Raw genomic sequence first — 25,334 nt, forward strand, 5'->3', positions numbered from 1 at the left:
TTGACAAATTATTGAGTAGCGATGCATTTCAATTTGAGGATAACACTTGAGATATTATTGCTAATGTGTTGAATTTCACTGTTGAGGGTAATGTCTGTTTTTTGTTGAGAACGCGATTTTCTCAACAATTTCTCAACTTGAAAATTACCCTAATCCTTTGAAAAATGTTTGAAAAATTGTTGAAATTTAGCATTTTTCAAGCATTTGTGATTATTGGGATCCCAGATATTGGCTACACTATAAGTTAAGACTGAAGGCATAATCGATACTGCTGCATGTTTATTGGATCGATAACACATTTACCGATTATTAAGTAATAGCCGACAATTCGTATTCATTGGCCTCACTGTAAGATTCTTTGCAAACACAGATATTCCGTCCGGAATAACTTAAAGTCTGGAAGGCGCATAATAAATGCACTAAGTTTGTGGGCAGAAATTGCTTCGTTTCTTCTTGTTTCCGAGGGTTTTTAATGTCAATTTCGAATTCATTACATTAATTATTCTCCTCCGTTAATGCCGGTATGCACCTCTAGCGAAATTTTCGGTAGCAAAAATTTATTTAATGCGCTTTACAGACTATCAGTTATTCCGGACGGAATGTCGGTGTTTGTAAAGAATCTTACAGTGTGTCGGATCGATACGACTTGTCGGCGATGACTAAATAATCGGTAAATGTGTTATCGATCCCATAAACATGCAGCAGTATCGATTATGCCTTCGGACTTAACTTATAATGTGCACAATATATGGGATATGTTCGACACGAGCACTGTCGTCCGGAATAACTGATAGTCTGTAAAGCGCATAAGTCTACAACAAAAAAACAGGGCTGTGTACACAAATTTTAAACCAGCTAATCGCCTTTAAAAATTGTTAATATATGTTCCAAATATTCCTCAAATAAATTGTTTATTATTTACAGACCTTTTAAAACTTTTACGCACACAATGATTGTAATAAATTAAATGTTTGCTGCCAAAATATGCTTTTGACAACCCTGTTATTTTCATTAGAGGTGCCCCAATAAACACAGGATGAGCGTTTTTCAAATGCAACAACTTTTCAGTTTGAGGGTATATATAATTTTCAACATAAATTCAACTTGACTTAAAATAGCTCATCTTCAATATATCTTCAAATTGTTTGCGAATTACTTCCATTTTGCCAAAATGTTGACGAAATCTTTGAAAAGGTGTTGAAGATAATATGAGAAAACTTTGACAAAACACTACCCTAAAATGCAACGAAAAAACCATGTGGTTTTCAATACTTATTTGTGCAACGAAGTTCGTGGTCAATTGCAAGAAATTAATAAAATGGAAAATTTTAGACAAATAACCAAATAGTTTATAAAAATAGGTAAGTGAAAATAAAAAATGAAATAAAACTTTAAGGAAGTCACTAAATGTATATCTCTTTGCAGAAAACTAAAATTATGGATTCTACGTTCTTGAAAACATTAAACAGCTGACCGATGAAAAAATGGTGGACAATTAACTGGAACTGCTTCAAATAGTTTAAAGTAATTGGTACGTCAATATGCAAAATTAAATCAACACTTTAGAGAAGTCACTAAATTTAAATCTCTTTGCAGAAAACTAAAACCTTTGGATGCTACATTCTTGTAAACATTAAGAAGCTGACCAATGAAAAATGAGTTGCTTATCGACAAGAAAAAGTTTCCAGAAGCATTACATGTGCAACCAATTAAAATTGTTAAAAACAACAAATTGTTGAAATCAACAACTTCTGGATGAAAATGTGCATCACATCGTCAGTTTAATTCATATGCTATTATCAGTTAAAAATGGATATTTTGTGAATTCGTTCTGCTGGAAATCAATTCTAACACGTTGTATGTTTTTTTGTGTTCTTGTTTGTTGATATGTTTAATAAGATTATTACAGTAATCCCTCGATTTACGTCGTCTCGGTTTACGTTGTTTCGATTTGCGTCGTCAAATTTTTTGTTCCATCAAACTTTGATTTACGTCGCCATTCGATTTACGTCGTCGATTTTTTTTTTGCCCACTTTATCAGGAACGCCTTCCATAAGTAAAGTAAGTATCAACGATGATGACATCGTAACATTTTTTTCTGAAATTCTTACCGAAATTGTTCCGGAAACCGTTGATGCTGTGCGCCTGATATGATGCAAGACTTATCGTGAGTTTGGGACAATCTTAGACATTACTGGGAGCAGACATTACTGACCGTCAAAAACATTTATTCACGTTGGATCCCCCGTAATTTGTCAATCGCTCAAAAAGATTCGTTTCGATTGGTAGAGAGAAATGCTCCAAAAATACGATCGCTTCGAGAAACGTCTATGACATCGTGAGAAGTGATGAACTATGGATTTTCGTGTATGAGCCCGAATGTAAACAGCAGTCTAGTATGGAGGTTACTCGCGAACAAAGCACTTCCAAGCAAACGAAAAACTGGACACATCGCAATCGTACCACTAAAACAAACGTCTTAGACGGATTATTCTTCACCGCTAGAATGCGAGCACTCACACATCGTCTCAATCAACTGCAATTCTTTTTATTGCCTCACGTAAAAAATAAAATGAGAGGTATCTGTGACTTTCATGTGAATTGAAAAAGGTAAATAGGTATGATCTGCAATATAAACCTATGGAATGGAAAGCTCTAAATGTTCACTTTTGCCATGTAGCCCAATGTAAGACGAGAATTAGCATTCACAAAAGAATATGAGTGTTTGTAAGTTGATGATATTTGAAATTAATTTTGGTGGAGAGCTCTGAATGAATTATTTTATTTTTTTTTATTTATTTATTTAAATTTTGTAATTCGAAGCCTCAGGTGGCCAATTTAACATAAATTACAATAAGACTACAAAAACATTTAAAATTAAAATTAATTAAATTAAGATAAAAATAAAAGCTTAAACTAATTATAATATTAAATTAAACAGAATAATCTTCTAAATTAATAGGGACTTATCATGACAATCTATTCGTTTATTTTTTTTTTTTTTTTTTTTTTTTTTTTTTTTTACTTTGAGTTATATATATTATATTATTTTATTTTATAAAAAGAGTAATAAATTCGACTTAAAGTTATATAACCTATTTCTGCGAAACAAAACTACTCCTAACACTGGCCGGTATAAAACCGCAATGTTAATCTAAGTGGTTAATAAATATATATGTTTTAATTTATGAGTTATTTATTTATTTTTTTTTTTTTTTTGTTTTGTTTTATTTTTTTTTTTATATTAATTTTTTTATTGTTTGTTTTGGTTTAAGTTTTTTTTTATATATATTGTAACATAAAAAAAATCATAATCAGTTTCTTGAGTAAAAGTTGAAGTAGTTATAAATAGCGAAAGTGAGCTACTATAAAAAATCACTATAATGTTGGAGAAGTTTCTTTTTATATGTGTCGTTTGAGAGTGAAAATACACGGAGGGGATTAGGGAGCATATTGAAATGTCTGGCTACCCTAACTGAAAAAGATCCACACATAACGGATACAGCCCTGGGCAACACCAATTGATTAGCACGAACCGAGTGGCAAAAATTGAACGAATCATAAAGGAACAGTGGTAAACGATTCCTATAGATCTTATAAAACATAAGTAAGGTCCGAACCTTAATGAAATTCTCAAATGAGCAACCCAGGAATTGTTTCACAAATCGAGAGACATGGTCAAATTATTACCGAATTACCGAATTACCTTTATTTTTGAAGTTTGTTTTATTATGTACATGCACATACATACATAAATGGACTTAGGAGTAAGTATGAGCAGTTTTTAATTCGGTTTACGTCGTTTCGATTAACGTCGTCAAATTCCGGAACCAATCACGACGTACATCGAGGGATTACTGTATTTATCAATTGGTATTGTAGTGTATTATGTAATGTAGTGTATTATTATATATTTTATTTTGATGAAAATGAATAAATTATACAAAATTCATAGAATTTTGGCTTTGACTTTCAATTTGAAGTGGGGATATCATTCATACAAATTTAGGTTGAAAAGTATTTGCAACGATGTTAATTTTGAATTTGACTCGCATCGAAAATTGTTTGACAAATTATTGAGTAGCGATGCATTTCAGTTTGAGGATAACACTTGAGATATTATTGCTAATGTGTTGAATTTCAGTGTTGAGGGTAATGTCTGTTTTTTGTTGAGAACGCGATTTTCTCAACAATTTCTCAACTTGAATATTACCCCAATCCTTTGAAAAAATGTTTGAAAAATTGTTGAAATTTAGCATTTTTCAAAGTTTTGTGTTTATTGGGGCGTACCAGCTTACGAAATTGAACGCTACCGAAAATTTCGTTAGCATAAATATCAATGCATTTCTTATGGGAATGAAATTTTTCGCTAGAGGTGCATACCGGCCTTTAACAATATATTATGTTTACACAGAAATGAATCATCTATGCAATCTACATCTTTGTTTATGTGACTTTTAAGAGAGGAAAACATGAAAATGTCAACAAATGTGTAAATCTGGCAGCACTTTTGTTATTTCAAAAAGAAACGACGCGCACGATTTCATCATGGAAACACCAAGGAAACCTCTGAGGACAATTTCACTGGAAGCCAATACACCGTTTAAAGTTCCAGCTTCGCCAATGATGAAAACGTTGGGTTATGGAACAGGTGTGAATGTCTATTATATGGAAAGGTCGCCAAAAAGCGGACCACGATCACCATGGGCAATTAAACGTGTATCGCAAAGAATTCGTACTATGAACCAAGAAAATTCAAAAATTTTTAATGAACGCATCGTCAAAGAAGCCAACATTTTACGGCAATTGACACATCCAAATATTGTTGGGTTTCGTGGCATCTCAAAATCCCATGGCGAAGTAGATAGTTTGGCCTTGGAATGTTGTAAAACATCATTGGGATCTATCTTAGAGGAACGATTGGACAATGGTGATTCTGCTTTGCCAGCAAAATACATAAAGAAAATTTTGGTGGATATATCAGGAGCACTAGATTACTTACACAGAGAGGCCAAACTATTACATGGCGACTTGAAATCACACAATATCTTGGTTAAAGGTGCCGATTTTGAGATATGCAAATTGTGCGACTTTGGTGTGAGTATTCCCTTGGACGAAGAGGGCAAAATCGATTTTCGAAAAAATCCTGGTATGCGCTATGTGGGCACCACTCTATGGTGTGCCCCAGAAGTCATTGCCGAAGAAGACGTAATAGATAGTAAAGCTGATATCTTCAGTTTTGGTTTAATCATATATGAGACAGTGGCATTAATTCCTCCACATACGTTAACGGATAAAGATGATTCAAAACTCAATCAGGAATCGAGCGATGATGACAAAAGTTTTTTGGACATAACTGATATGACTGAGGATGAGTTATCCTCATCCATGGATGATGATATACCCATGCAAGAATATAAGTGTGGAACAAGACCTGCATTGCCGCAAGCATTAGATTTGAACGAGGAATACAACATTGTGATGGAACTTTTCTATTTGTGTACAAATAATCTGCCAGCCGACAGGCCTACAGCCAAAATTATTCAAACTTCTTTGAAGAATCATTTGGATGGAAATTAAAGGGGACCTTTATTTTTATAACGTACTAATTTGAAGTCGCATATTTTTACTTTTCCTTAAGAAAAAATGAATAAATTTATTTTTGTTTTATGTATTTTGTACTTCCATGACTTTTGCCTTTGTAATCCCGCCTATAAACACACAAATTCCAGTTAGTAACTCATCCGCTTGTTCAGTTAAAATTTTTATTTTGGGTAACTGACTGTTAAAACCAAAATATTAGGACTTGCGCCAATGAATTAATTTCACGAAAAATTGTGAATATGGAGAATAGAACACCATGATCATGGTGAAGATTCACTTTTACCTGGTAGTGGATATGCGGACATGGGAATTGAATTTTCGGGCTAACTGAGCAATGCTAAAAAAGCCATTCGGGACAACGTTGGAACTTTTTAAACCATTTTTAAAGGTCTACAAAAACAAATGGGATACAAATATAGAGAAATGCAACAGTAACATATTGGTATATAAATTTATTTTGTCCAGCTTTGCTGCTGATTATAACAACACTTTTTACAACATGCCCTTGCTACGTTTAAATGCAGCACCGGCTTTGCGATTGTGATTCGCTCTTGATGATTTATTTGCTTCCTTCTTTTGTCGATTACGTAATGTTTCCTTATCTTGGCCCTGACCCTTGGCTTTACCCACCAGATCATGGGCTTGTTGTTGTGGCATAGTTCCTGTCTTCTTGGACCACTTGGCTTGACGTCTAGCTTCATAGCGAGCTCTAATATCTTCTGGATTTTCACAAAAGTTGTGTGATCTTCTTTGATTTTCCTTTTGGCTTGAGTCTTCCTCCTCGGATTCACTTTCTTCTTCATCGTCCGATACATCGGCAACATCCGCCAAAACCTTTTTGAGATCTTTGGACTTTACCACTCGCGTTTCACTTTCTAACAAAGCCTCATAACTGTCATCATATTCGTCATTATATTCTTCTCCATCACTATTTTCATGACCTTCCGTTACCAATGTGTACTCTTGGTATCTATGTCTCACAGCATCCAAATCGCGTTTATCATCTAAAAGTTGAGCAGCATTTTTAGGAGCATTTGGCATGCCCTTACCTTTCTTTATTATGCACTGAGGATTATCTTGCGTCATTACATCATATTTGTCACCGTCGAAGACGTTAAAGTGTTTCACTCCTGTCTCTTGATAAACTTTATCCTGTGGATCTGGAGGTATATAGACTTCGGTTTGATCAGCTTGGGCAAGATCAGGAGGTAAATTATTCTCCAAAAGTGCTGCCATTGCCTCTTCAGTATTATCATAGCGGTCTAGTATACGTCTTACAAAACCTGTACCCAAATGTGGCATACAATCCAGTACCATGGTTACTTCCAATTCAATATCTCTCTGTTGTTTTTCGATGGGCTTATTCAATATTTTTGTGCTATCAGGAACACTGTTTCGAGATTCACTATCTGTTGGCGAATTGGAAATGCAGTTCGAAATGGAATTTTGCATATCTTTGCTTATACCAATATCCACAGCAGCTGCTGCACATTCTGTACGATAGCCATCAACGACAAAATCTGCTTTGAAATTATCCCTGTAAAATTAGAGAATGTTGCATGTAGATAAGGTAATTGTGTGACATAAGGACATAGGCTGGCATAGACAATCTATTTATTGTAATATGACATGATCCATATATACTTGTATGTACATGTAATAAGAAATTCAAGTTTGCATTCATTTTGGCTTTGTTTAAATCGGAAAGTTTGATTTTTCTAATAGTTTTTTATTTCGGCTATAATCTCGAAAGAAATTATGTTGATATGTCTTAATCTCCATAATTTCCAATTTCAATTTTATTAACACAATACAATAAGCCAAATGAGGCCAATAATAGTCTACTGCCTCTAAAAAATTTCAAATTTCTTAAAATGTTGTGTTTTTTTTTGTTTACTTACAAATCTGGACAAACTTCTTTCAATATATCCATATCCATTGCTAGTGAATAATGTCGTTCATAATCAACAACAAAAGTTTGCTCCGACAAGCACTCGGTCATTAATCCAATATATTCTTCAGATTTCGAAAGACTGCTTTCACTAAAATGTATAAGACAAATATAGTAATTTCAAATATTGGCGAGTATATATAAAAACTTACGGTTTTGCCAATATTGTCTCCAGCACATTTGATGCCACACTTCTAAATGCTTTTAGAAAGTGCATGCGGGCATAGTTTAACCAAGTCAAACTTTTAGACGCCTCATTGATTAAATATATATTTTTGTAAAGAAAAGGCACCGTATTGTCGTAGAAATTGGCTATTGCTTGAGGCAATTTTATGTCTATTGCGATAAGTTTGGCTTCTGGACACACATCAAATAGCACACTTAATGTCAATGCACAATCCAATGTGTATAGGGCGACATCATCAAAAGGAGTTTCACAAGATTCATCGGGCTGTCCACCACCGGCTCCTTCGAAACCTTCGTTTTCGGTCTGAGTGTGAATGGAACGAAAGGCAGCTCGAAAGAATGACAGAGCGTGCTGAAGATCTTGTTTATAATTCGGTTCAATCGTTAATACTGTGCTTATTATTTTGTGTAATAGATCAGTATTTTCTTTGCTGCCATTACCCACAGCTATTATTAAATCGAATATCATTGGAATAGAAATAAGAAAATTTTTGTAAATCAAACTCTTCAGATCTTCTTTCTTTAACCAAGAGTCATTAGACTCTTTAGGGGAAAGTATGCGGCAAATAATGCGTAAAACCAAGTTTAGGATTTCCTCGTAAACATCCGAAATTGCCTTTGGCGGACCATCATTAAATATATTCATATAGAAGGGTGTAGCTTTTTGTAGAAAAGATACAACAGCTCCCAATGCCGAAGGCTGATATAGCATATATGACCAAAATCTAAGATTTTGAAATCGCACTCGTTAAACAAGAACTAGAAAATACTATAGAACAACTTACTCATGTTGGCTCAAACTTAGTAGAAATTCCATATCCGTTTTAAATGTATTTGCTTCATGCTTCCATTCTTCCAAAGAAGCTCCAGTTTTAAAATGACCCCCGGATACCACTAAGCCGGTGTAATTAGAAAATATGGTACGTGGAGCCCAATATCTATCCTAAATAACAGGTGTCAATAATAGGATTTAATAGTTATAGATAACAATACTAACCAAAGCCGGAATATTACGCTTTACACCATCATCGTCAACAACTTCGAAGTGCAGTTCCGTAAGAGATTTCTTTTCCGGGTTCATCTGTAGACATTTGTTTTTAGGGTCACTTGGATAGTATACATTGGGAGTCTTACCTTTTGAACTTTCCTATCGTTGGCAGGTGGCATTTTTCCTTTCTGCTGATGGAATCTGATGGAAACAAATTTGCACGTATACAATCAGCTGGTAATTGTTAGGGTGTCTCAAGTTCATCGTTAGTATAAGGTACCGGCATTAAGACAACTTATTTATATATTTTGTTTAGGATTTTTGTAAAACAAATGGCGACCCATTACCCACACCCTCATTTTAAATGAAATCCCCAGACGTGTTAAAATAATCATAAATATCTGAACGGGTTACTATTTATATTGGCTTTGTGCTTTTACTCGCCGTTCAGACTATAAGTTTATCCGAATGGAATGCTCGAAGACATAATCGATACCGCAGCTTGTTAATGGGATCAATAATATATTTTTCGATACTTTACCTACCTCCGGCAATTCTGAGCGTTCGGTCACATTGCAATGCATCGTCCAGACTATAAGTTTATATGGACGACAGTGCTCGTGTCAAGAATATCCAGATATTGGCCACACTATGAGTTATGTTCGACGACATAATCGATACTACTGTTTGTTAATGTTATCGATAACACATTTATCGATTATTTAGTCATCGCCGACAGTGATTGACCACACTGCAAGATTCATTGCAAACACAGACATTCTGTTCGGATATACTTATGTTCTGGACTGCGCATTAAGCGCCCTTCAGACTATAAGTTTATCCGGACGACAGTGCTCGTGTTGTACATATCCCAGATCTTGGCCACACTATAAGATAAGACCGAAGGCATAATCGATTACCGATTATTTAGTAATTGCCGACAAGTTCTTGCACTTGGCCACACTGTAAGATTCATTAGAAACACAGACACTCCGTCCGAATAACTTATAGTCTGGACTGCGGATTAATACACAGTTCAAAATACAAGTTTATCCGTACGATAATGCTCGTGACCACCTATTCGAAACCTATTCCGATATTGATCACACTATAAGTTACGTTCGAAGACATCACCAATACTGCAGCTTGCTAATGTGATCAATGACAGTTTTAACGACAATTGTTAACGTTTGCCTACACTGCAAAATTCTTTACAAACCCAAACATTCCGTCCAGACGTACAAAATGTTTTTGAACAAAATCAAAGTAGTCAAAAGCTAAGAATTGCATACTATAAGTTAAAAATCGATAAATGTGTCACCAATCACACCTGAAAACTGCATTATCGATTGCCATCAAATATAAATTATGGTGTGACCAATAGTTGATCACACCTCCAGCCTACGGCCATGGTTGTGTTTTTACATTTAATAGTAATTTTGAATATGATTGGTAATACTGAATTTATGAACTAAACAGCTGATGCAATTTTCCAGAGAACGGACATCCTTCTGAAATACGGAAAGTTTTAAACAAAAATAATATTTAATTGAAGTTACGTCCCATCTTTCAAGTTGGTGCAATTTATAAAACTGGATAAAAGGAAGATGAGTGGTACGCGTTTCGCCCGAACCGGGCGATGCAGATACCTAGTATGTCTGGGCATATTGGTTCTTACTGTGGGAATGGTGGCTATTTTCCATAGCTCACAAATTCAATTGGATGAAACAAGAGAAGAACGTTTGCGTTGTGAGAAACAGCAAGAAGCATTAAATGAACGATTAACAAGTAAGTAGCATAAGAATTGCAACGCTCTGGAGGATTAAGGTTGATCATTTCCTATATATACAATGTGTTGAAAATCGTGTCCCCTTTTCTATTTGCGAAGCCCTTTAGAGGTGAGGAAAGGGGATTGTCGAATACTCCAATTCCTCTGTTCATTTCTATAACATTGTTTTTTCTTCTCCCAAAGCCTTGGTCGAACAAAAGTTCCACTTGGAAAAGAACCAAGAACGTGAACGTACCGAATATTTGGAAACAAAACGTAACCTTGAACAGAACATTAAAAATCTGGAGGACAAATATCAAAAGGAACAAGTTGAAGCTCAAATGAGCTACGAAAAATTGGAACAAGCCCATAAACTCTTGCAAAGTAAACATAAAGAATTAAAGGAAGAGAACGCAAAAGCAAACAAACAGCATTTAGAAAACATCAATGGTTTGGAAAATAAGGTGCAATCTCTTAAATCTGAAATAAAGAAAGAGAAATCCAATAAATCTGGGGAAGTATACATGTGGAAGGTATGTAGATTAAATCCTTAAGATAATATAATTCATATTACGAGATCATTGTAACTTTGCAGGAAAAATATGATGCAGCAGAAAAGGAGAAGACTCGTTTGGAAAGTTTACTATCGGAAACAGATAAGCATCAACAATTCGAAAGGCTTAATGTATTGGAAGCTAAATTAAAGGAATATGAATCACATTGCGATTTAAAAGCAATTCAAAGGAATCCTGTATTCCCCAAGCCGCATGTAGCTGATAATAACAATCCCAGTACTAGTCAAAAAACATTCAATCTTCAGGAGCCTGTGAGTGAAGGCGTTTACCAACTTGTAATAGTAAATAAAACTAGTAATAGTAAAAATAACAATCAAATTGGTGAAGGTGGTATACATCAGGAGATTACACCAAAAGGGGAATTTGAGGACAGCAAAAAAATAACAGCTACAACTAAACAAGATATAGAAATACAAAATACTAATCCAGTGTTTAAGCCCTACATAACAAAAAATTATAATGGTAGTTTAATACTAAATTCCGTTGAAAATTTTCAGATCGTTCCCAAGCCTATTAAGACAGTACCCGAAGAAGGAGAAGTAGCAAATGTAGTACAAAAGCCCGAAGCAAATGAAACTAAAAAGCAAGTGGCTCCTTTGGGAGCTCCAAAACATAAAACTTCTTCGCCTATAACGAAGTCCGAACCACAAATGGCAGTCGCCGCTGCTTTAAATGCCACTTCCGCAAATACTCGTAATGGTCGTGATAATAGCAGTACAAGCAATTCGCCTCCATTGGCTTTACCGCCCAATCAGAAAAAACTACCGGAAAATGTAGCACCATATCCAGAAGAGGAATTGTTACAAAAAAATAATAACGAACAGTCTAAAAATGATGATGCAGGCGATTCTAATAAAGAAGATGCACAACCCAAAGCATCAGCATTGAAGGCGCCACCCAATAACAATAATTTTGATTTTGGTGCACATGAGGTCAATGATAACATGAATGACGACTCTAATATACCTCATGACGAAGACATTAATAATTTCTTTGATACTGATAATGATGCTGTCAAGCATCCTAAAGATAATGTAAATAATGATGATGACGATGCTGGCCTCTTGGCGGGAGATAATGAAGTTGAGGGCGGAGCTGCGGGTGATATTGCTGTTAAGCATAATCAACAATTATTGGAGAATTTGAAAAATGAAGTTGCCGAAGATCAAGGAAAAGAATTTGGCGATGGTTTGCGTTTAGATGAGGGTGCTATGGAGGAAGATGATGATGGTAAGTAATTGTTTATTTAAAAGGCTTTTTTTGAATTTTTCACAAAATGCGAAAGTCAAAGGTCAACGAGAATCGTTGTTTTAACGATTTAAAATATTTAATTTTCATGACCATTTGCTAAATGGTTTGATTATCGTTCTCCGATTACTGACAAAATTTTCTATAGAAATAAAATTTTGAGAAAATTTTCTATAGAAATAAAGTTTTGAGAAAATTTTCTATAGAAATAAAGTTTTGAGAAAATTTTCTATAGAAATAAAGTTTTGAGAAAATTTTCTATAGAAATAAAATTTTGAGAAAATTTTCTATAAAAATAAAGTTTTGAGAAAATTTTCTATAGAAATAAAATTTTGAGAAAATTTTCTTAGAAATAAATTTTTCTATAGATATACATTTTTTAGAAAAAAAAAATATAGAAATAAAATTTTGAGAAAATTTTCTATAAAAATAAAATTTTGAGAAAATGTTCAATGGAAATAAAATTTTGAGAAAATCTATAGAAATAAAATTTTGAAAAAAATTTCTATAGAAGTAAAATGTTGACAAAATTTTTTATAGAAATAAATAAATAAATAATCAAATTTTGAGAAAATTTTCTATATAAATAAAATTTTGAGAAAATACAGAAATAAAATTTCGAAAAAAATTTCTATAGAAAAAAAATTTAGAAAATTTTTTATAGAAATAAAATTTTGAGAAAATTTAGTATACAAATAAAATTTTGACAAAATTTTCAGTAGAAATAACATTTTGAGAAATGTTTCCATAGAAATAATTTTTTTAGAAAATTTTCTATAGAAATAAAATTTTGAGAACATTTTTTATAGAAATAAAATTTTGAGAAAATTTTCTATGGAAATAAAATTTTGAAAAAATCTTCTATAGAAACAAAATATTGACAAAATTTTCTATAGAAATACAATTTTGAGAAAATTTTCTATAGAAATAAAATTTTCTATAGATATAAAATTAAAAAAAAAAACAAAGAAATAAAATTTTGAGAAAATTTTCTATATAAATAAAATTTTAAGAAAATGTTCTATAGAAATGTTGAGAAAATTTTTTGGAAAAAATAAAATTTTGAGTAAATTTTCTTTAGAAAAAAAAATTGAGAATATTTCTATAGAAAAATTTTTATAGAAATAAAATTATGTATTTATTTATTTATTAATTTATTTATTTAATCCAGAAGGGCGTTGGTTGATAGAATTCAATCAATAGAGCTCTAGTATTCCAAATAAAAACTTAACTTTATAATTAAAACGAAACTAAAAAAAAAACTTAAAATTAAAATTAAAATCCTGACGCACAACCCTTTATACATAGTAAACAAGAAATTAAAACGTTTGGACAAAATTTTCTATAAAAATAAAATTTTTAGAAAATGTTCAATAGAAATATTTTTTTTTTAGAAAATTTTCTATAGAAATATTTTTTTTAGAAAATTTTCTATAGAAATAAAATTTTGATAAAATTTTCTATAGAAATGACAAAATTTAGAAATTTTCTACAGAAATAACATTTTGACAAAATTTTCTATAATAAAATTTTGAGAAAATCTTCTATAGAAATAGAATTTTGAGAAAATTTTCTATAGAAATAAAATGTGTATAGAAATCAAATTTTCACCAATTTTCAAAGAAATTATTATTTTGACAAAATGTTCAATGGAAATAAAATTTTGAGAAAATTTTCTATAAAAATAAAAATTTGACAAAGTTTTCAATGGAAATAAAATTTTGCTGCAAAATAAGATTTTTTTGTTTTGTAAAATTTTCACTTTGAAGAATTTGAATAAATTTACTTTTTTCCATGTGGAATATATCGAGATTTTAAAATATCCTTTTTTTGGGATACCCATTGCATACTAAAAACTTTATTTTTTCGTATTCTCTTTCAGATGATTACTCGAATCCTTCGGCCCGTAAGAAAGCCGATAAAGCTATACGACATTAAATCGGACATAGCATGTAATAATTTAAAACTACTACATATAATTTATGTTTTAAGTATAGGCTTATATTTAGAATTAAGATAATCATTTTTTATTCGAATGCATTTACTATGTGCTCTTTTCTGCTTCAATGACATTTGTTTTTGTTTTCGAGAAACAAATTTGGCAGTCCTAAAAAAAAACACATTTTCACCTGTTCCGTTTAGTAGCAAATCCTAAATTTAATCGGGTAGTTTATTTAAAACACAAAAGTTTTGGATCTATAAGGAGATTAGATTTAGCTCTTTTGGCAAGGAGCTTGCTAGTTATAAGAAAACAAAAACAGCTTTCTATATGCCATTACGATTACCGGAATATGGGTGATTAAATTACTGTCATACAGGATATTTCTTAAATTCCACTAACTTCAATTTTATTATTACTTCAAATTGTATTATGTGAAAATGTTTCTTTACAATGGTTTTGTTTGTCGTTCAATAGTGTAAGCAAATGTTATTGAGAATAGATAGATAAATAAGATCAATATAGTAAATTTGCCATGCTTTCAAATATGCACGCCATTCGTTAAAGGACACTTTAAGAGATTCAATCTGCCAACTATATAGCGGATATGAGCAAGTAAATAATCATTTCTCATTTTGTTTTGTTTTGTATTTTTTTTTTTAAAATTATATTTCGAATTTACTTCATAACTTTCGGTATTATCTACACAATCTTTGCAAATGGACCATGACAAATTTCTCCAAAGCCAGAACAAAGATTGTTCTTTTCTATTACTGTGATAATGTAAATGTGCAACAAAGTACTTTTTGTAAAGAACTCTTCATTGTTGTAAGAGAATTTCGTATAAATTTGGCCTTGGAACAAAAAAATCACATTTAACTTTCAAATGTCTCAAAAAAATTTTATATACGTGGATAATCCACACTGCAGAATGTATTAACATAAGATACTTTAAGTTTACCACACCATCGTTCTTATTTTTTCATATGTAATTTTATTGATATCTAATTAAAAAAGAAAACTTAAATAAATTTATAAAAAAAAAATGAAACATAAAAATATAGAAAATTAAGAAATTAACAAGTAGAAGAGTTTAAGGTAAGGGATGGGATTTGGCGTTTGAGTTACAATTATGACGGTTACGAACAAAAAACACATTTTGATAAAAATATAAATAATAGTTTCGCATTTGTTTAAATTAATGAAAAAATGGGATTCAGTCTGTTTGGAACATGGAATCATTGAGTGTGAGCTGCTATCCAAGGATGCTGAAGAACTTTATCCAATGGCAAACGCTCTTGTGGATTTAAGACCAATAATTTTGATATAAAATGTGCTGCTGCCTTTGTTACATGATCTGGGAGTTTGTAATCAACTTTGATGATTTTCTTGTAGGTGTCATCATAGTCGGTGGCTAGGAATGGTGCTCGCCCCACCAAGAGTTCATAGCATAGTACACCTAAACTCCAAAGATCTACATTCTTTGTATGTGGCTTACCTTGAACCATTTCTGGTGGCAGATAATCCAACGTACCACATAGAGTAGTACGCATAGAATTCGGTTCATGCACAGACCATCCGAAATCGGCTATCTTTAAGTCTCCTTTATGGCCTAAGAGTAAATTTTCTGGTTTAATATCACGATGTATTACATCCCGTTCATGGAGATATTGCAAGGCTGATGCCAATGATCTAATATATATCGCCGATTGTCGTTCCTCGAAACGTTTTAATGGCTGTGCTTGTAGTTCTTTAAACAATGTACCCTTTGGAGCATACTCCAATATTAAGTATATACGTGCATCATCATGGAAATATCCATACAATCGAAGTATATGGGGATGACGCAAATGAGATTGAATTTCTATCTCCCTTCGAACCTGATGTTCCACATTAGATTCATGAATTTGTTGTTTGAAGAGTACTTTTAGAGCTACTACAAATTTTGATTCCTTCTCTCGAGCTAAATAAACATTGCCGAATTTTCCACGACCCAATGGACGGCCAATATCGAAATTAGCAAGAGACCATACCTTCTTATCCTTTTTTGGTTCTATGGAAGGAATATACAGCATTTAATTATTGATCTGTACACTTCATTTCAATTTATATACTTACCAGTCTTAATGCCTTCACCACCAGTACTGGCAGTTTTCTCTTTTTCGTGACCCGTATCACTATTATTGGTATTGTTTTCGTTTGACAATTGAGGTTTAGCTGTTGTAGCCTGAGTGTGTGGAATATTTTTCCTCCATGCATCAACTTTTGCATTATTTGATCCAGATGCCATTTCAGGCTTTGTATCACTACTGCCAACATTTTCCTTATTTTGAGTTTTAGATGCTGTAGATGTAGTTTGGTGAGGTAGGTTTTTTCTCCATCCATCAACTTTAGCTGCTGTAGTTTTGGGCGCCGTAGTGGTTTGTTGAGGAACGCTCGACGATGATGATTTAGTTGATTGTATTCCATTGTTAGAACTTACTTTTGCACCTACTTCTGTTGGCTAATGGATGCATTTGAGAGTAATTTAAAGTTTTTATAATAAATAAATTAAGATTTACCTTTTTGTTGTTACGCTGAATATTATTACTCCCGCCAATATGATTTCTAGTTTGCCCAGCATGTGTCTGGTACTCGGACGAAATTCCGGGTCCGGTCTTGTGTTTTAACTGATCCCTGAGACCAGAGGTAGGTGGTTTATACATTTCGTTAAGTTGCAGAAGAAATTTCGCCAGCAAAGTATTATGGATTTCAGCGATTCGTGAAAAATTAAATTCCAAAACGTCCTGTCTCGCAGCAGACTATGAACCGTTTGAAAATTTAAACAAAATATGTGTGTGTGTGTGTGTGTGTTTTGTGATGAGCGTGTAGGTGAATGCTATGGAAATGTCAAATGGAAAAGTGATGCCAGCTCTACACATTACCATCACACAATGAGAGAATAGTGTGGGCCGAAAATAGAAACTGCTGATGCCAATATGAAATTTTTGTGTAGCGTTCTCACTTAGTGTGTTGTGCGATGTTTGCAGCCTATTTCTGATATCCGAACGAAAGCAATTTGCAAACTAACGGTAGTCACTCACATTCGTCTAGATTTAGGTTTCTCCAACTTCCTTTCGCTCGTTCCCATGACTTATGGGCCGTCAACACTATAAGTTTTTCCGGACGGAATGTCTGTGTTTGGAATGAGTCGTTCTGACTATAAGTTTTTCCGGCAGCTTAGCGTTTGGCCACACTGTAATGCGCCGTCCAGAGTATAAGTTTATCCGGACGAAAGTGCTCGTGTCGAACGTATCCCATATATTGGCCACAATATTAGTTAAGTCCGAAGGCATAATCGATGCTGCTGCATGTTTATGGGATCTATAACACATTTACCGATTATTTAGTCTTCGTAGACAATTCGTATCGATTGGACAAACTGTAATATTCTTTACTAACACAGACATTCCGTTCGGAAAAACTTATAATCTGGACGGTGCATGATGAAATCTTTAAAAAATTGTTGAAAGTGATTTAATTGAATTTGCATAAAAATACCGATTTTGGCATTGAATTTCATTTATGCGTCGTTCAAAGTATAGGTTCTTCCGGACGTAATGCCTGTGTCCAATTTCCGAAACATATTCCAGATATTGGCCCCTCTATAAGCTATGTTCGAAGACATATCGCAGAATGTCTAAATTTTATAATACTTATGGTAGATAATATTTTATGTGCCATTCATGTTTTACTTTTATTTTTAACACTTTTTCGGAATACTTATATACAAATGCCCTGCCAGCATTTCAAATTGGGAATTCACACTTCTACGTAACAAGATTGTAATCTTCACTATTATGAGAATATTCATTTTGGTAAATCTACGTTCACGCATTGCTCGTTTTTTTTTTAAATTTTGCAAATCGCCAAGATTTCAAATGTCAAAAATTGAGATTTCGGGCATAATGTGAACGTCGTTCAAAGCGTTTGTGTATAAAAATTTAGATATCCCCAACGAGTGGAATAACATCATTTGTAGGGATTTGAAATCTTTCAGGGATTGAATATCAAATGTGAACGGCCCATTAAATATCGATATGACAATCATATGACAAACAGCTGTCAAGTGAAACGACGAATTCAAACCACACAGAGGAACGATGGAATGGAAGAGTAAAAGAGATGGAGATTGTGTAGGTCAGATGTTCCTCTCGAAGTGCACCAATAATTGATACTAGTTCGTTTCCGAAACGACCCTCGACAAGTCAAATCAAACGGCTGATTTTGCCTGAAAGTGTATCCGCGGAGGGTGTTGTTAATTTTATTTTTTAACTGAGTGGCGGATCATAAATTGTAATAAATAAAAAATAGTCTAAATCCTATAGAAATTTACTGTCAATTAAATCGTAATTCAATTCCCTGCAAAATATTCGTTACACATACACAAAACTAAAGTAAGTTTTTTTAGCCGATAAAGTGTCGTCACAAAAAAATCTTTTGTTTATTCGTTTGCTGTATTGGCTGATGATGTATAATATGAAACTATAAAAATATTAATAAGTAATATAAAATAATGGATATGTTGCCCCATTACGTAAATTCAAATTGGTTTTGTCAGCAAAAAATAGGAGAAGGGTTGGGAGTGTATGTAATCTGAGCTTGCTTGTTGCTTTTTTCCAAGTGCGGCGATGCTCCTATTTCGCTAGCACCAAGAGATTGATTGGATTTTTTGTTGTTTTTGATTCGGCGATGTCCATTCAGTGTTGCCAGGTTGGTGGGCTGGCTTAAATCTACTTTAGTACAAGTGGTCCGATTGGTCCAATTTTTGGCCAGCGAATCTACTGGCACGCTGGCACGCTTCGATTCTAAACACAAAATGTAATATACCAATTTTTGTCGGAAAGACCTATTTTCGTAGTTACAGACCCCTAAAGTTTTCATTTTAAGGTATATTGGATTTAGTATCCATCGCACATTATCATCCTAAAAGTAATATAGTTACAATAACATGGACTCGGAGAGGTCCTTGGTTCGCGTTAGCCCACTTTGGACTCTGCCCATTGGAGAAAGTCGCACCTATCCACTTTGGGTTCGCGTTAGCCCACTCTCTGACCATAGGAAAAAATTTCAAACACCGGCCGAAGGCCGGCCACCTATCCACTTTAGGTTCGTATTAGCCCACTTTGGACACTGTCGATAGGAGAAAGTCTCAAACCCCGACCGAAGGCCGTCCACCTATACGCCAATTTTCAAGGGTCGGTATCTCGAAAACTAGAGCGTAGTAGTTCCGACAAAATGTTTGCTTAATATTTTCTCTTTAAAATGCACTATTTTTACCAAAAGCCCAAAAACAAACGCAATTTCATAAACTTCATGAAAAATTGCTGTCAGAATTAACAAAAATATAAAGAAAAATAACGATTTTCAGATGCCGATATCTCGAAAACTAGGATTTTCCGATAAATTGTTTACTTAACATTTATTTATTTTATTTATTTATTTATTTATTTAATCAACCAACGCCCTTCTGGACAACAACATTTTCGCTTTAAAACCCCTTCTCCTACACTCCAAAAAAATTGTTTATTTTTTAACAACTTTTGCTAAAGTAGATTTGTCCCCGAACTATTTTTTTTATTATTCTACTTTATAAAACGAATTGCAACTTATATATTTAATTAATTTAATTTACAACATATATGCACTGAATTTTTTTATTGTACTTTTTTATTTTTATTTAATTGAATTTTTACCCCCATTTTCATAAAAGTTTACGTAGACTTTAAACCTACTATTGCCATAGTAGGCCATAAATTCCTTCGATAAACTGTCAGTAAATTATTATGAATACGGGCATTAAAGTTTATCACTACTGTATTTTTTTTTTAATTTGGGAAAGCCTTTTGCACCTATTCACATTTCTAAAATTTTTGGACGTTTTGTAAAATCTTTTTTATTTTTGGGGTAGAAGGTTCACAAATCACCTGGCAACACTCTGTCCATTGCAAGTTATAATGATAACCGGGTGATACGTTCCAAATTTTTAACTGCCTTAAGTTCAAAGTTTTCTTGTTCTGTAGCCAGGAGATGGAGGAGGTTTAAAACAAAATTTTATTTGGGTATATTTATCGATATCTTTATGTTTTTATGCTGCCAACAAAAAAGTAGCCACGATAAAAGTCATTGGCATGTGTTTTTAAACCTTGTTATGGGCGTTTGACATTTTCGCAGCAAGCATTTGAAAGATTTTGTACCAGTTGTATCTGCTATACGATGTCAGTTCCTTGACATCGTATAGCAGATAAATTTGAATGGACAAGTGGGTTCCGGAGTATATTATTAAGACCTGGAACTTCAAATAGTGAAAAGATAACCTAATCACTGTAGTGTTTTGTCAGGCTGAAATATGAGCAATAACAGAGGTGGCGAATTGGATGAGAAGTAATGTTCCAACAAATGTTGGCATTAATATATACTCAGACAGTCAACCTGAAATAAAATCCTTGGACTCTGTGTTCCGAAAACGGCCATCGACTGCCGCAAATCTCTCAACGAGATGGCTGAGCAGTACAATATTCACCTAATCTGGTTGCCTGGTCATAGGAACATACCGAGGAACTGCGAAGCGGATGAGTCAGCAAGACTAGGAACTACCTTACATATTCCAGGGGAACTAGAATCTGTTGGTATGCTACCTGTAAGCTCTTACTACGTGAGAAGGCTGTTATGATGGCAAATGTTCGATGGCGGTAGTAGTCCCTTCTATCTCTGCAATTCTTCCTGATATTGAAGGACAGAGGGGTGGACCTAATAGCAAAAAAGGAATGGAAGCCCTTTTAGTTTAGGCATGCTGGCAGGTCGTTATTTCAGGCTCACTTAAACTATTCAGTCCATCAGTGGTGAGCTTCTGTCTTATTACTGAAGAAGAGAAGCTTTGATACATCAAAATCTTTGAATTAACTATGGATTGGAGCAAATCTTTTATAAACGAAAAAATAGTACGTGTCCAAAATGGCTACCCTGAGGCACACCCGATGGGACGACGAAACACCACGAATGTTACTCAAAACTGATACAGTCTGCCTACGACAACCCACTTAAATGAAGTGGTTAGGCAAATCCTACCCTATTTATATAATAACAACTTATGACAAAACATGTCGAATGTCTTACTAAAATCAGTAAACATTGGTATCATGCACCCAACATTATAATAGAGACGGGATCAAGCTCATTGTTAATAGGATAGTATACGTTGTATACGGACTTCGTAGTTTCGATCGATGTTTGAGAATTCCTTGGACGTAGTTTTGAACAGTATGTTTCCGAATGAATGATTTATAAAAGAATAAATAAATTAATAAAAATGTCTGTAATTGCCAATGGTAGTTATCCTTATTAGCTGGAATAAGTATTTGGGGATGTTATTTGAAACTTTAGCCATATTTTTTGCTTATTTGATTTGCACTTATATATTCTATACTTTTTCTAAAAATTCTTTCATACTGTTATTTAAATAAAAAGTAAATTTATTTTGGATTTTATAAATAATTAATTAGTTTTATTGACAATGTGCTATACTGACCTTCGTAATAGTCCTTAAGCCCTTACGAAATCCATGCTGGCAAGGATGCAAAATCGTATGGAATAAAAAATATCCGTAACCATCTTTTTAAAAATCTTCGGAATAACACTCTTGTTGCTATCACTCAATAATTTTAAACTTCCAATGCACTTCCAGCCTTGTGGAGGGGAGTAACAAAAGAACTTCTCCATCTAAGAGGGAAGTAACGAAATTGCAAGGAACTATTAAAAGGACTTATCAACGAAAAATTTATCGGGAGATAAATCAGATCTAGAAACAATCCTTCTTGGGGCTGAGTTTCTATTGTTAATTTTAACCAACTTTAATAAAGCGGTGTATTATGGAGCTTATGCGATTTAGATTAGAGGACTAGTACTATTCGATCCGAGCAAACTCATGTCTGAGTTTTATGAGTTTTTGCGTTGAAATGTATCGATATTATAGCATTTTACAAAATATCATGTAATAATTAGTTTGTATACAAAATACAAAAATTCATATTTTATGGTTTAAAAAAAATATTACGTATTTCTCTGAATGTGATAACATTGCAATTCGAATTAATCGAAGTGTTACCATAACAGTAAATGACAATCTTTACAATTCTTGTTCGTTTACTTTGTGAAAGAGTGAATATGGTATTTGATTGATCACAAATAAATGACATACGTAATAAAATCCGATAAGAATAGTTTAATTAATATGCCGTTGCTTTAATTCCATAGTATTCTTTATCGATTAACCAAGATTTTGTAATGTAGAAACGTTCGTTTCTATTTCGAAGATTACATATGGAATTAAAAAAAAAACTGCACTAACTTTTCGTTAAATAGGAAAAGTACCTTATTTGTGAGTGAGTTGAGTTATTTTTTACTTCAGTTTCAATACGCCCAAGATTTCTCTAAGACTTCAGTCATTGTAAGAGAGATCATAATAATTAATAATAATATCACTAAGATTTCTTTCAAAACTTTGAGTTCTAATGTTATACGTGCCAATTTAATGTCACACTAATTTGAGATAAACATTATGTGATGGTAATTTCGTTTGGGAAATAATTTCCGAACAATTGAGATACTGATCGGTCAGCTACGTCGATTCGAATATAAAGGGTGATTTGTTAAGAGCTTGATAACTTTTTTTTTAAAAAAAACGCATAAAATTTGCAAAATCTCATCGGTTCTTTATTTAAAACGTTAGATTGGTCCATGACATTTACTTTTTGAAGATAATTTCATTTAAATGTTGACCGCGGCTGCGTCTTAGGTGGTCCATTCGGAAAGTCCAATTTTGGGCAACTTTTTCGAGCATTTCGGCCGGAATAGCCCGAATTTCTTCGGAAATGTTGTCTTCCAAAGCTGGAATAGTTGCTGGCTTATTTCTGTAGACTTTAGACTTGACGTAGCCCCACAAAAAATAGTCTAAAGGCGTCAAATCGCATGATCTTGGTGGCCAACTTACCGGTCCATTTCTTGAGATGAATTGTTCTCCGAAGTTTTCCCTCAAAATGGCCATAGAATCGCGAGCTGTGTGGCATGTAGCGCCATCTTGTTGAAACCACATGTCAACCAAGTTCAGTTCTTCCATTTTTGGCAACAAAAAGTTTGTTAGCATCGAACGATAGCGATCGCCATTCACCGTAACGTTGCGTCCAACAGCATCTTTGAAAAAATACGGTCCAATGATTCCACCAGCGTACAAACCACACCAAACAGTGCATTTTTCGGGATGCATGGGCAGTTCTTGAACGGCTTCTGGTTGCTCTTCACTCCAAATGCGGCAATTTTGCTTATTTACGTAGCCATTCAACCAGAAATGAGCCTCATCGCTGAACAAAATTTGTCGATAAAAAAGCGGATTTTCTGCCACTGATTTTGGTAATAAAATTCAATGATTTGCAAGCGTTGCTCGTTAGTAAGTCTATTCATGATGAAATGTCAAAGCATACTGAGCATCTTTCTCTTTGACACCATGTCTGAAATCCCACGTGATCTGTCAAATACTAATGCATGAAAATCCTAACCTCAAAAGAATCACCCTTTAGATTAGTTGAAGTCTACATATTGACGAACTTTATGAAAAGTGATGATATTCATCGCAACGCAAAATTCATATATAGAATTCAATGCTTTAAATTAAAAAAAAATCAAGGTATAATTTATAAACAATATTTTTATGTATTCTGGCCTGAAGGACATCCAGATATCTCACATATATCAAACCATTTGGTATTAGCTCAATACGAATCAATGACAGCATAGGTTATAGAGGCAAAGGGTTGTCTGATTGCAAACTCATTTAGAATGTTTAGTCCATTGCAATACCACATTAGCCAAAAAGACCTATTACATGCATATATGAGCATGTCCGCAGCAGATGACTATTGAACTGCTTTGCCATATTATTGAGAGATTTGAGGCAGTCGTTCATGATCTAAACCTACCTACAAAACCTACTTTTTTATCTTGTTTAGAACAACCGTTATAAAAATCTAAAATTTGATTGACCTTTTGGATTGATTTTTAAAATTGTAGAGAGAAAATATTAAGTTGGTGAAAAATTTCGGTTTTCTATATTGCGGTTTACAAGTTTCATTTATTTCACACAATGATATAATAAGTCCAACGGGCCAATATACTAAGCTTCTTTCATATGGGGGTGTTATGTGACTGATATTTCTTGTAGGCATATTTCAAGCCGAGAATACCCTAGTTAACTACTGTGTGATGATAAAATTATGTACCAACATTATTCCATGTCGATAAAGCAAGTTCAGTTGTTAGGCGATGTTTTTGCCGAACACGGAGTAGAAAACAAGTCAGTGGGAACATAGCAAAGTCAGTTAGTCTTGCATGGCAAAGGTGTCGAGTTCGATTCTCGGCTGGGATGGCAATTGCGAAACTAACAGCCTGTTTCTGTATGTCGAAATGCATAGAAACAGCTGATTTTTGGTTATAAATTTAGCTGTTTGTTTCCATTTCAGTCGATCGATAAAGCTCGTTCGACATACAGAAACAGGATGTAATTTACATCGGTAAATAAATAAATTCATCATTCCATAGATTTTCTGCTCGAGTGTCCATTCAATACCTTACTAACATCAACAAAGAAGCTACCATATCAATACAAGTAACCACCCAGCAAAAAAATTTGGAAGTTCTTCCAAAGGCATAACTTTAAAAGCACTTCCAGAAGATGCACTCCCAATGATGTTCTTTATTTTAACTACCCAGGAAGTTCTTTTGATTAAATTTTTTATAACTTAGTTTTTTCATACTTTTAATGTATATTTTTAACTTTTTTTGTTTCAAATAGGTTAAAAACAGAGTAAGAATTAATAAAATGGTACAAATCAATTAAATTTTGTCGAAAAAATGCTAAATCCAATCTGAAAAAAATTGTGAATTTTTGAAAATATTTGAGGTCAAATGTTTCTGATAAGCGTTAGAATTATAAAAAATTATAAAACTTATTTATTTGACAAAATATAACAGAATTTTTTAATTTA

The 25,334-nt window shown here is 33.3% G+C and overlaps 5 protein-coding genes across 7 annotated transcripts in view; 3 read left to right on the forward strand and 2 right to left on the reverse strand.

The window, feature by feature from the left end:
- The first annotated feature begins 4,495 nt into the window (after window positions 1–4,495).
- LOC142220889 (lymphokine-activated killer T-cell-originated protein kinase) lies at window positions 4,496–5,681 on the forward strand. The gene has a single exon (XM_075290293.1). It carries the CDS (start codon window positions 4,549–4,551, stop codon window positions 5,578–5,580), a length of 1,032 nt encoding a protein of 343 aa, XP_075146408.1. The 5' UTR covers window positions 4,496–4,548; the 3' UTR covers window positions 5,581–5,681.
- A 360-nt stretch (window positions 5,682–6,041) lies between these two features.
- Window positions 6,042–8,994, reverse strand: LOC142220888 (activating signal cointegrator 1 complex subunit 2). The gene is made up of 6 exons (XM_075290292.1): window positions 8,876–8,994; window positions 8,739–8,822; window positions 8,527–8,684; window positions 7,708–8,466; window positions 7,506–7,646; window positions 6,042–7,141 (listed from the first exon to the last, which is right to left on the reverse strand). Exons 1-6 carry the CDS (start codon window positions 8,906–8,908, stop codon window positions 6,097–6,099), a joined length of 2,220 nt encoding a protein of 739 aa, XP_075146407.1. The 5' UTR covers window positions 8,909–8,994; the 3' UTR covers window positions 6,042–6,096.
- A 1,225-nt stretch (window positions 8,995–10,219) lies between these two features.
- LOC142220890 (uncharacterized) lies at window positions 10,220–14,924 on the forward strand. Of its 3 annotated transcripts, none has more exons than XM_075290295.1 (5): window positions 10,220–10,517; window positions 10,702–11,030; window positions 11,093–11,353; window positions 11,570–12,302; window positions 14,203–14,924. In XM_075290295.1, exons 1-5 carry the CDS (start codon window positions 10,337–10,339, stop codon window positions 14,256–14,258), a joined length of 1,560 nt encoding a protein of 519 aa, XP_075146410.1. In that variant the 5' UTR covers window positions 10,220–10,336; the 3' UTR covers window positions 14,259–14,924. The 3 variants fall into 3 exon arrangements, with proteins under 3 accessions (XP_075146410.1, XP_075146411.1, XP_075146409.1); XM_075290296.1 differs by having other exon boundaries at window positions 11,093–11,323; XM_075290294.1 differs by having other exon boundaries at window positions 11,093–12,302.
- Window positions 14,925–15,230: 306 nt separating this feature from the next.
- aurA (aurora kinase A) lies at window positions 15,231–17,121 on the reverse strand. Its single transcript, XM_075290297.1, has 3 exons — window positions 16,821–17,121; window positions 16,378–16,762; window positions 15,231–16,312 (listed from the first exon to the last, which is right to left on the reverse strand). The coding sequence occupies exons 1-3, from the start codon at window positions 16,962–16,964 to the stop codon at window positions 15,498–15,500; spliced, it is 1,344 nt and encodes a 447-aa protein (XP_075146412.1). The 5' UTR covers window positions 16,965–17,121; the 3' UTR covers window positions 15,231–15,497.
- Window positions 17,122–18,470: 1,349 nt separating this feature from the next.
- Window positions 18,471–25,334, forward strand: part of LOC142220892 (mitochondrial glutamate carrier 1-like) — a 31,076-nt gene continuing 24,212 nt past the window's right edge. The window contains exon 1 of the mRNA XM_075290298.1: window positions 18,471–18,695. The gene's annotated coding sequence lies outside the window, so the exon portion shown is untranslated. The remainder of the gene's footprint in view (window positions 18,696–25,334) is intronic.

Source organism: Haematobia irritans, chromosome 1 (genome assembly GCF_050003625.1).
Source record: "Haematobia irritans isolate KBUSLIRL chromosome 1, ASM5000362v1, whole genome shotgun sequence".
Taxonomy (NCBI): Eukaryota; Metazoa; Arthropoda; class Insecta; order Diptera; family Muscidae; genus Haematobia; species Haematobia irritans.